Source organism: Podarcis raffonei, chromosome 8 (genome assembly GCF_027172205.1).
Source record: "Podarcis raffonei isolate rPodRaf1 chromosome 8, rPodRaf1.pri, whole genome shotgun sequence".
Taxonomy (NCBI): Eukaryota; Metazoa; Chordata; class Lepidosauria; order Squamata; family Lacertidae; genus Podarcis; species Podarcis raffonei.
In genome coordinates, this window is record NC_070609.1 from 41562755 (window position 1) to 41574935 (window position 12181).

At 42.5% G+C, this 12181-nt stretch overlaps 1 protein-coding gene across 1 annotated transcript in view; it reads right to left on the bottom strand.

Moving 5' to 3' along the window:
• Window positions 1-5948: 5948 nt before the first annotated feature.
• The window catches only part of CDYL2 (chromodomain Y like 2), a 68028-nt gene continuing 61795 nt past the window's right edge, over window positions 5949-12181 (bottom strand). The window contains exons 6-7 of the mRNA XM_053399583.1: window positions 11555-11698; window positions 5949-7463 (exon numbers count right to left, since the gene is read on the bottom strand). Of these exons, the coding sequence (XP_053255558.1) occupies window positions 7305-7463; window positions 11555-11698 (303 nt within the window). The 3' untranslated portion in view covers window positions 5949-7304. The remainder of the gene's footprint in view (window positions 7464-11554; window positions 11699-12181) is intronic.

Genomic DNA, 12181 nt, shown 5'->3' on the forward strand with positions numbered 1-12181 from the left:
AACAGGCTCATCACAGCTATCTGCCAATCACCCATTCCCACCACCCTTCTGAGTAATACCCCTCCCCACCTTCTCACTATATAGAGGGATCTGGCAACTTCTGTTTCAAGTGTATCTGAAGAAGTGTGCATGCACACGAAAGCTCATACCAAGAACTAACTTAGTTGGTCTTTAACAGGGGTGTCAGACACAAGGCCCGCGGGCCAAATCCGGCCCGCCAGACCTCGTCATGTGGCCCGTGTAGCCGCTGCCGGCCACCAGCCTTCACCTTTTATTCTCGCTTGTGGTTTTTTTTTTACACAATAAAGTTTACATGGTGCGGCTCCCTACTCGCCTCCCCCCCCCCGTCGCTCTTAAGGACGTGGCTGCTGCTTCAAATGTCCCCGTGTCTCTCAACTTGTGCCTTCGTCGTCGGGGGCTGAAGCGAGGCGGGCAGCTGGCTTCTCTCTCCCGCTCACTGCTCAAAAAGAGCAAGCGGAAGGTCAGGTCTCTCCGCGCCGCGGAGGGGGAGTCTTTCTCCTCGGAGAAACTTTTTTATTCCAGCCTTAGATCTTCTCCGGGAATGCTGGATCCCAGCATGCAAACTCGCCCTGCGGGAGGCGTCCTCTTCTCCTCCGCGCTGGATTTCACCAGCCTCTTCCTCTTCATTTCGCCTTCCTCTTCATTTCCCTTCCCTTCCTCTTCATTTCGCCTCCCTCTTCATCTTTGCACGGCCAGCCTTTCCAGGACCTACAATGCCCATGTTCTTTGGGAATATGGGGTGGCTGGTGTGTGTGGGGGTGAGTGGGAGAGAGAGAGAGGTGCGCGCGCACACACATTCCAAACACTCTTAAAATAAATGTAAAGTGGGGGCGGCGATGATGATGGCTGTGATGGGAGGGGGCTGTGTTCCCTGGCACCCCCTCCACTCCCTGCACCCCACCGCCGCCTTCCTCCTTCTCCTCCTCCTCTTGCAATTTCGCGGCAAGCCAAGCGAGGAAGGCGATCTGGCGCCCGGCTCTCTATCTCAGCTCCACAAGTTGGACTCCGCGCTCGCGCAGCGGCGCTGGGCGGTTCTCCCCGTCCGGCACATGTCAGTCCCGCTGGCACATTCCTGGGAGGAGATCGGACTGCGGCTCCTTGCAGCCCTTCCATCACTCGGTCACACAATTGGGCGGGCGGCTTGCTCTCCGCCCTGCCAGCAGCTCCGTCTTGATCTCTCCCTCCCGTCTCGGGGAAGGAAAGGAAAAAGCCGGAGATCCAGTTGCAGGCAGCGCGCTCGCGCTCTTTCGCCTTTTGCACTATGCAATGGCACCCCGAGATGGGGGGGGGCAGGGGAATTAGCCAAGGAAAATGAGTGCGCACAAGGCATGTTGATGCTTTCCTGTCAGAGCTCTCTCTCTCTCTCTCTCTCTCTCCCCCCCACACACATTTTATTTACAGCCCCATGCCGTGTATGCTTACTCAGAAGCCAGCCTCACTTTCTTTGACAGGAGTTTCAAGTAAATGCACATAGGATTGCAGCAATCGTCTCATTAGGGCTCATTATTTGTAACAACTTTGTTTCCTAGTTCTGCTGGATCTCTCAGTGGCCTTTGATACAATCGACCATAACATCCTTCTGGACCGTCTACATTATTACAAAAAACAGTAATAATTGAATGCAGTGACAATAATTTATGATAATAAAGAGTGGACACATAGTCCTACAGATACAACCGGCCCTTTGAGGGTGACCAAACTGCTGATGCGGCCCCCGATGAATTTGAGTTTGACACCCCTGGTCTTTAAGGTGCTACTGGAAGGAAAAATTTTTGTTGTTTTGTCTGATGAAGTGTCTTATTACAATGCGGTGTGGCTGTAACAGGCATGTTTTGTAAGGTGGTTGACCATGATATATGGACTCATCTATCCTTTGACTTGCTTTGGACGTGTGCAGGGACAGTTTCAGGTGTGAAGGAATACTAGGAAAAGTTACTTTGGCGGGCACCTCTTAAGTTGAGCTTGATGGGCTTACCTGTCCATCTTACCTGCAAGGGTGGGTGAGAGCCGCCATATTACATTTACGCATGAATTAAATTTACATCTCGCCCTCCTCCTAAAGGGGCACATGGCAGCAAACCCTCAAATGATAAAACAGCTTAGAACAATTCCAACACAGAGACAGCCTGGGAAAGATAAGGATTGAAAAGGCTTGCTGGAAGAGAAAGGTCCTCAGTAGGACTAATGGGAGGGCAGAAATGATCTCCTGATAAGATCACCACCGAAGGCCCTCTTCTGCCGAGTGCAGTGATCAATATCTTGATTAATCACAATACCCCAAAGCGTCTTACCTAGCGTCATGCCAGGACAATGGGGATATGTAAAGGAAGGCTCACAGACCCAACTGTCCAATGTGGAGGGGCAGAGGTTGGTGCTGGTAGGCCCTGCTGGAGAAATTCCCCTAGGTCGCCAGGTGATGATGTCAGGCCTTTATCATGGCTGAAGTACCCCCTGTGACTGCTTGGAAAATCTGGCATGCACCTTCCCCTTAAGTTTGATGTTGGCAGTAATGGATATACACGTTGACACTCCTTGGCAAAACTCACCATGGCCATTTTTATAACCCCAAAGTCAGAAAATGGAAGTTTCAATGTTTTTATTCAAAGCAGCTTCTCACAATGTATAAATACTGCATATTAACACACATGAAAAATACAACTTCTAAGGCACCCAGAAAAATGTGTTCATACACTAGTTTACAGGACCATTGACAAATATATTGTGTACAATTTGATCTAGACAGTCAATATTTGATAAATCAGAAGAAACTAGTACTGAACTAGCTTCCAAAATATTATTTACAACACTGTGGTTAAGGGGTGGCCTATACCCTCATATTTGTTATATACTGTGCACTCTCCTTCATCACAAATATTGGAAACTGTTCCCATCTTATTCTATGCTATTTGGACAACAAAATAACTTATGGGCCTAATCAGAAAATGTTTTAATTCCTTTGTGCAAGACACTCATTAGAAATCAAACAATCTTCACAGATTAAATTTGCAATTCTGCTTTTTTTTTTTTTTTGGTTATTTGCTTTATCTCCAAAGTTTGGTAATAAGCCTTACCAATAGGCACTCCATCATTTACTGGCTATCTTTCATGTTCCAACATGTTAAAAGCAGATAGACCCACAATGGCTATCCTGCCCTTTTCTCTATCCCTGAAATGAATGATACAAAATGCATGTTGAAAGGGAATCAACAGACGACCCTTTGCTGTACAGATAAACTGCTTCGTTTTTTAAACTTCATTCATTAGGATAATTGATAACTCTTTGGTCCTTATTTTTTTAATGGAAGATACATATATATTTATATATATTATTCCCTAGAAGTTAAAATCCTGTTGACAATGTCAGTGAATTAGCAATTAAATTCCTGTGTGGTATTTAAAGTAGTGGCAAAGAGATTTAAGTATGGCTTAAAAACATACAGTTAATTGGGTAGACAGAGATAACACATCCAGGAAACGGAGTACTTAGATGCACTACGATTAAGATTGTCTGTAAGTCCCTTATGTAAACTTCTTTAGTGCCTCCTAAAGAGAGTTGGCTTCAGTCAGATTTGACTTTTATAGACCCAGCCACCGAAAAAAGAGAGAGCCTGAGATTGAGTAATGTGGCTGGGCAGACAGTATGCAGAGTTTATATCAAACAATACCCACACCGACAAGCCTAACTATGTTGTTTGAAAGAAACAACCCGTATTAATCCATATCACAAGGAAAAAAATTAAGGCCTTGCATTCTAAATTTGCCAAATGTCTGAATGCTTCAACGGGGGGGGGGGGTGTGTGTGTGTGTTAAGAGGAAATTTCTTCAGATCTAATTAGACATGATGATGACATAACACATTCATTAGAAGGTAGGTTGTACTGAACACTTTCTCTGTCTGTGTGTTTCCTATCCTGAGAACCACCTCTCCCTAGCAACTTGCCCCTCTAGAGAGCTTATACCTGGTTTTAGAGTCTGGATAGGAGGAGGCAACTTGAGCGGAGGGGGGAGTTTCAGTGGGGAAAAAGATGTGTGAAGAAAGGTGGCCGGCATGAAGTTTTCCCCATCCTCTATTTTTATATCTGCATGATGGCAACTATAACAAGAAGAATAAATGTTCTACAACATGGGTCTGTTGCCATCACATCTAACTGGACCCTCCATCTTACTTATGCAGTTAACAACGTTTGATTCAACCTAGTGGTAAGGCTTATTCACAAATGCACTAAATTTACAAATTGTACCTTAAACTCTGTTATTTCAAGGTTGGGGAAAAAACAAAAGAAATAATAAAACAACACCCTGCCTGCATATATAAGTGTAAAAGTGTGTATTAGAATTCTAAGAGGAAAACAATTGGCACCAACTCCAGGATGCTTGAGATTAAAATAATGGTTAACCATTGTGGAAAAAGATTGCCTAAAACGCTTACCCTAATCTACCACGGAAATATAAAAGTTTATATTTTTGAAAATATATACTTATTAAAGTTGGACAGCTTATTCATTGAAACAGAAGGTTACCCAACTAAAGCCACACTTTATGTACAGCGAAAATGTACATGCAAGAGAAACACACAGAAATAAATTGTTTCATTTTACCGTATCTACAAATGCAAAAACTGCCAATCCTTAAAGATTTGTACAAAACAATTTACATGAAATAATATAACATACTTAACAACAAATTTGCATGTATTTTTTAATTAAATACTGTGAATATTCATAAAAGTATTCGGTCTAATATATACAGTATACCTATACAGCTGAATACCCAGTGACAATAGAAAGAGAAAACAAAATAAGGAAGTGTATTAAAAAATAACCACTGCCCATTTTTCTTAAAAAAATTAAATGGAAATTAAATTAACCACCTAAACATGATTCTTTTTTTTTTAAAGCTTTAGAGTTTTCAGAGTTAATTTTTATGAAGAAATGGTACTCAGTTTTGTTCAGCTATTAATTTGCCAAGGCAAATGAGACGGTTTTGAAAATGCTGTTGAAGAAACAATGTTGAAAAATCAGATACATTAAGAAAAACTGCTGTTCAAAACCCAAAACGTTGCACTCCCAAGAGTCTACACAGAGCAATAATTTTCCCATGCTGCAAGGACTTTCCACTGGTTCGTTAAAATGTCTAACACATCATTTGGGGTTGCATCACTTGTTTAGAGACATGAAAGCATGTTTTTGAAAGATGTTTCCCCATATATTTCAATACAATTATTTGCCCTGCAAGTGTACATTCAAGGGTATGACTCCAGTTCACACATTGACTCTATGGAAGTCAACTGGACGAAAATGATTTGTGGGTTTGTTAAGACGGTTCACGGCTGAGAATAAGGGAGGCATCAGCCCTTGACTGAGGAATGGGGCCTTGGCTTCTAACACTTGTGGGTAACAAGAATTCCACAAGCCACCTTGAATATTGCTTTCCAAAAATATTTAGACAAATCTGAACAAGAAGCCAGACTCTGCATTGATTTGTAAGCAGATTCCCGTGGATGTGCTCCAACTAGAAGGTGGAGCTTTGCCAAATATGAAGCAAAAAACGGAAAAAATAAAAAAAAATCCAAGCCCAGTAGTCTAATTTGGAACCTCTGAAAAGTAAAAAGAAATGGAAAGTGTGTTCTACTTAACCTTGAAAGGGCAGCAAACTAGACAGACAGACAGACAGACAGATAGGGAAATCGTGGAAGTCAATCTCTGTATTCCATGAAATCTGAGAGATAATGTGAACCCTCAGTCTGTTCCCAGGATTCCTTTTTTTTCCTTTTTGCAATCTTAAGAGAACAATAATTTTTTAGAGTAGTTGGAAGATGCAGAGCCGCCATACAAAGCACTAGACTAGAACAGCCCACACCTTTTATCTTGATTGGACTTGCCAGCTTCTTTGCTTAATCTGAAGAACGCATTCCTTCTGGTATTTTTCCAGAGACTTCAAACACATAATAAACTGATGCAAAATGGAAGAATCTATTCATTAGGGTCACATTCTAATAGTAAATGACCATAGACTGTCCTGAGGGAAACCTGTGGAGAGTCTGGCCACCGAGGGCTGGAGAATGAAAGAAGTATGAAAGCCTTTCCCCATCTAATTCATGATCCTCTAGCAGCTTCTTGCTGGCCTCTCTCAACGTTTTCCAAAATATACTACATCACATCTGAGGAAGGAGGCTCATGAAGGTAAGGTTCTAAGTTTCATAGCACAAAGGAATGCTTAATCCTTTGTTGGCGCCACAAGTTAGGCACCATTCACCCTGTTATTAATGTTGAGCTAATAAGAAAATAGTAAACATATTAGCTTTTCTTTTAAATGTAGCACCTGCTACCTATGCCTCAAGTTGTCAGGAGGAGACTTGTGTAAAACTCACAGCTTCGGCATTTGATTGGTTTTCTTAAGGTATCTAAAATGATGTCTACTCTCTGCTGCTTTTTAATGCCCTACAGCATTCCTGCTTTATCTTGTTTTTATTGTACGCACAGCTCAATTCGTTTACTGTAAACCACAGAGCTTGTGTACTCGTGCAAAACAGTTGTCCAATCCGGGGAAATCTGAAAATGATAATTATATATTAACTAGACGAACAATCAAATGTGTCTGTATGTGCACACACACAAACACAGAGCAAGACACAAATAAATAAATTAAATAAATTCACAAACAGAGCGGGGAAAACACAAGTCCAAGTAGGTTCTTTTTCTTTTCTCCAAAATATTTTTTTTTACATCATACATATAAATTATACTCTCCCCTTTTAAATTTTTTCCATGGTTATTCTTTCAACGAACAAAACAAAATTATTAAAATATTTCTAAAGTGGGCCCTGAAAGCGTGGCTTCGGCCCAAATTCTAAACTGAGCCACTTGGGTCAACGCAAAGATAAGTTGCTTACAGTAGCAAGAATAAATTAAATTTTAAAAAAGAGACAACAATTGATTTTTGCAGTATGCCTTGATGGGATACACTCGTGCTTTCTAGCACATGCAATGTACACTTCTCTCTAGGCAAGTGTACATTGAGATGCAGTTCTTAACACATCTGTCTCTTCCTTTGTCGAACAATAATCAAACCTGCTAGGAACAGCCACTGAACTTCTCTATTTAACTCACAAGGAAACTGACACAACCATAGGTATGTTAGATACACTATCACAAATTCCTCTGAAGGATTTGCTGGGTCTGGGTTTGATTTTTATATTATTTTCTCAAACCCTGGTGACGCCTGAAATCGCTTTACTCTTGGAACATTCTTCCTCCCTGCTCTTTCAGAGTTGCGCAAGGATGTCAGACTTCGTATATTTTGTCTTGCAGATAACTGAACAAAGAATCTAGTCCTTTGGAAGAACTCCAGAGCTGTTTTAACATCTGACATTCTTTCTCATTCACATCTTCGAGGCCAGATTTAAGGAAGCTCCGGACCAGGCATTTAGATTCTTCCAGTACCTAAGAAAAGAAATTGTTAAGCCCATTTCATCATTTCAATTTATTCACTCTTTGGAAACATCAGCTGGCCCAGAACGCAGCTGCAAAAGTGTTAGTAGGTGCTCCTGAGGTAGAAACTCTGTAAAACCCATTATGAGTGAGGCCAGTGTCACTACACAAGAGGACGGCCAGATTAGGAGTTTAGGAGGAACCAAACATCTGAATGTTAGTGAAACAAACAACTCCAGAGAAGAGGCAAGGAGGGTTCTAAATCTAACACATTCATCTTCTAAGTACTGTAGTTGGATGGTGGGATAATGGGGTGACAAGAGATGGTTGGAAAAGGATGAAACAGCTAAGATGATGCCTTTTTTCCTATGCAGCTTGGAAGGTCTCTGGACTCTGACCAGAAGGTGAGACCCTTATCTGTGTCTCACCTGTGGGGGAAGAATGTCTGGATGGGACAAGAGAAAAGGTCTTCTCAGTGGCTAAAGCCAGATTATGGAGCACCTGGCTCCATGATGTGCAGTTGGCCTCTTTATGCAACGTTTCCCACCAGTTACTGAATTACTTTTTGTTCTGGCAGACTTTTATTTTATGTGCTAGACCAGCGGTAGGGAGTCTCAGGCCTCAGGGTAGAATGTGGCCCTCAATGCCTATCTATCTGGCCCTCAGACCTCTCTCCATGCCACAACCCTCACTAGGTACTCTGTACCTTCTCCATGTGCTGTTTATTGGATGCAGTGTGTCCTTGAAACGCAATAATGCCTGGATGGAGAGATGTATGTGTAGAAGCCTCTGCCTTTTCTTGGGGGTGGAATGTAGCCTAAGATATCAAAGTAAGAGGCACACCTGTTGCTCTGCCCAATTTCTGCCTCTGGTCCTAGCCAGTTTTGGCATGTGGCCCCTGGAAGGTTGCTCATTGCTCATTGAGCACTGTAACCTTCGCTCGTGACTCTCCGCCTGACCACTCTTTCTTCTTCTGTTACAGTGGGAATGGGAGCTTTTTTATTCTGAAGTCCATGCTCCCCTCATGGGCAGCCTTCTGGGGCTGCAGGCCAGCCATGGGTGGAGCCCGAGAAAAAAAGTGAGTAGAGCTGTGAGGATGATATACAGTGGTACCTCGGGTTAAGAACTTAATTCGTTCTTGAGGTCCGTTCTTAACCTGAAACTGTTCTTAACCTGAGGTACCACTTTAGCTAATGGGGCCTCTCACTGCCGCCGTGTGATTTCTGTTCTCATCCTGAAGCAAAGTTCTTAACCCGAGGTACTATTTCTGGGTTAGTGGAGTCTGTAACCTGAAGCGTATGTAACCTGAAGCGTATGTAACCCGAGGTACCACTGTACCTTTGTACAACAGGTTGCCTTCCTGCCATGCAAAGCCAGACATTTCTACACATGTACACACATTCTTCTACCCAGGCAAGTGAGGGGTAGCCTCAGTTGCCTCAGGTTGCAGGCTCGGGGCAGCTGGGAGGGGTGGCAAATCTGGGGCCCTGAGGACCATGCTACCGGACTTTTCCTGTGCTTTTTGCCCACAGCCACTGCCTGGGAAGAGTGAGGCTGCAACTGCCTGCTCCTTTCTGACCTCCTTTTTTGCTTCTCTTGTTGCCTTCAGTGCGCTGGGGCTTCCCCAGGCTGCCCCCAGTTGCCTCAGGAGGCGGCAGCAGCAGAGACAGTGGTGGCAGAGCACCATTTTCTGTTTTGCCTCAAGTGGCAAAATGTCTTGGGCCGGCCCTGGTCCTGAGGGTCAGAAATACAGGCCTGACACTCCCCACCCTTGTTTTACAGGCTTCCTTATGTGCATAGCTACATTTCATCTTCTTATGAAATCAGAAACAAGGATAACAATGGGAACAACAATGGGGAATGCAGGATCCGGCTGGGGGCATTGTCAGATCAATTTATGTGCTTATCGGCACAATCCGCAAGAGCTTCAGTGCCTTTTCAGTCTGTGCTTCTTTGTGGTTCTCATGCCACGTGAGATGTTATCTGCAATTCATTTAATTAAAAGTGCCTCGCTGTGTCTCCAAACCCTTCCTCTGAAACAAGTACCTGCTCTGTCTTTGCTGGAGAAGTGTGTGGCAGAGCTACAATCTTTTATTATAAACGGTGAGAAAAATATTCTATTTTTCTTTGGGTTGAAAATCAGATCCCACACATGACACATTATTTGAAAATCAGGACTACTCTTGAAGAACTTTTGCTGTGCATATGTAGTCTGTGCAAATGAACAATTTCCTCTCTGAAGTGGATCTCTGAGAAACTGAGTCTGCAGCAGAAGCTCATAGCCTTGATTGGCTAGTACCTGTGACACCATGAGCCCCACAATGTTTCCATAAGCAGCACTGGGCTACATAGAATAATGGTCTGGCTCATTATAAGGCAGATTTAGGTATCCAAATTATAAAAAGCAAGCTTAGCAAAGATGATTCTCAGAAGGATCTGGTTGGCGCCTGTTGGAAACAGGATGGAGGAACAAATGGTTTTTTTGTTCTGATGAAGTTGGGTTTGTCATATGTTTGTCAGACAACATGGAAAAATATTCCCTGCTCCAGGGGTGGGGAAGAAATTTGCAGGGGAAAACTGGTGGGCAGAAGGGAGAGTGCTTAACACTACTCCTATCCACCAGTTCACCCATCTATTTACCAACGCAAGCTTATTCCGGGCTTAAGAGTCCACCCACAGGCTCCCTGAATTTCTCTGTTTGGCCCTTGAGGATCTCCCCATGCCACCCACCCACTCAAGCAACACTTGTCACCCACCCTGGTTCACACCCTCTCCTTTTGTCTGGCTGAAATGTGTCCTTGAACTCTGATAATGCCTCTTTGCTTGCCTGGATTGAGAAGAGAGAGAGGAATGTCTGTAGAAACTAGCCTACTGTACAAAGCTCAAATTTACACTTCTTGCTCTGCCCACTTTTGCCCTTGCCTTCGCCCACCAATGACATGCCCCCCCGATCACATAGAAGATAATGCAGTCCTTAGACAAACATGGCTCCCCATCCCTGAATAAAATGTCCCAGGTAAAGGATTATGCATCCTTGCCAGCTTTCCCTAAAAAGCCCCCCAAGATTGCAGCAACAAGAATAACAAAATATTTTTATGTAGTTTTTTAGAGTCCTCAAAGCACTGCATATTAATTATGTTGTTGTTGTTGTTGTTGTTGTTGTTGTTGTTGTTGTTGTTGTTGTTATTATTATTATTATTAATTAAATGTATATACTGCCCTTCACCTGAAGATAACAGGGTGGTTTACAGTATATTAAATTATTATTAAATTTAACTAGAAGTTATTAGTTATTAGTTATTAGTTAGTTATTAACTAGAAGTTTCTGGAAGAGATGAGATTAGCTTTTAAAGTAAATACATAAAAGAAGTCTTAACTATTCCCTTCAGGCTGAGAAATAGAGCAAGCCAGGTAGCACCTAAGGATATTGTAATGATACGAAATTACTTTTAAAAAATGTATAATCTCCTGTTATATGGGGAAACGCTGGATAAAATGGTAAAGTCAGCACAAATAAAGTGGGCTCAGGATTTAGTTGATAATATACAATTGGAAGACTGGGAAAAGATGTGGAAGGTGAATTTAAAAATTATAGATTGTATCTTACTGAAAGAGAATTATATGAAAATGATGTATAGATGGTACATTGCACCAGAGAAAGTAGCAAAAATGTATAAAAAGGGATCTAAAACCTGTTGGAAATGTAAAGAAAAAGATGGTACATTTTATCTTATGTGGTGGGAATGCAAAAGGGTTTAAAATTATTGGGAAATGATATATAATGAATTGAAAAAAATGTTTAAAAAGACTTTTGTTAAGAAACCAGAAGCATTCCAAATATATGTGTGTGTGTGTATTGTGTGTGTGTGTGTGTGTGTGTGTGTGTGTGTGTATATATATATATATATATATATATATATATATATATATAGAGTTATTGTAGCTGATGCTTTTATACAAACGGGCAAACCTATCAGTTTTGGTTTCTTATATTTCCAAGCTTAAATCCATGTCTCCACACTCCTATATCAGTTTGTGAGTTTCGTTTCCAAAAATGAACATTGTCATGCCTCAGCCAATCCCAGTGACTGCCCGTTTCTTACCACTGCACTGCAGGATGCCATTTCCTTCACCCTCAACATCACTTCTTGCCCGAACGTTGTGGGCCAGAAAACCTGGGAGACGAGTCCTCTGCTGCAGGCTTCTTGTGCTGTTAGCTTCCTTCCACAGAACAACATTTCATTTGCCTGCAATCAAACATATTTGAGTCAAGACTCTGAAATGTGTGTGTAGAGCCTCCTCAGACTTCTGCATGGCTGGAATGTAGCCTCTGGTACAAAGGTAAGAGTCACGGGTCTTGCTCTGCCCAATTTTGCCTCAGCCCCTCAGCCAACACTGGCATGTGGCCCCCAGAAGTTTGGCTATGAGGGGATGCTGCCCTCAGGCTGAAAAAGCGTAAGGACTCGGTTTGCATTAAGTGAGTTAAAACCATAAAGGTATGGGATTCAGGGGAAGAAATAGCAAACAACATTGAACGTATGGTTGAATGAGGATTTGTCCCAACAGAAGAGAAACTCTGGACTCAGCTCACTTTCCTTGTGCAATCCTCTTCCGTTAAGTCAGAAATGGTTTCTCTATGAGCTGATAATGAGGCTTTGTGGCTGCAGAAGGGCACTTTTAGATCCAAGCCATTTGCCTGGATTTGGACCACCGAAATCATCCAGGAAGCA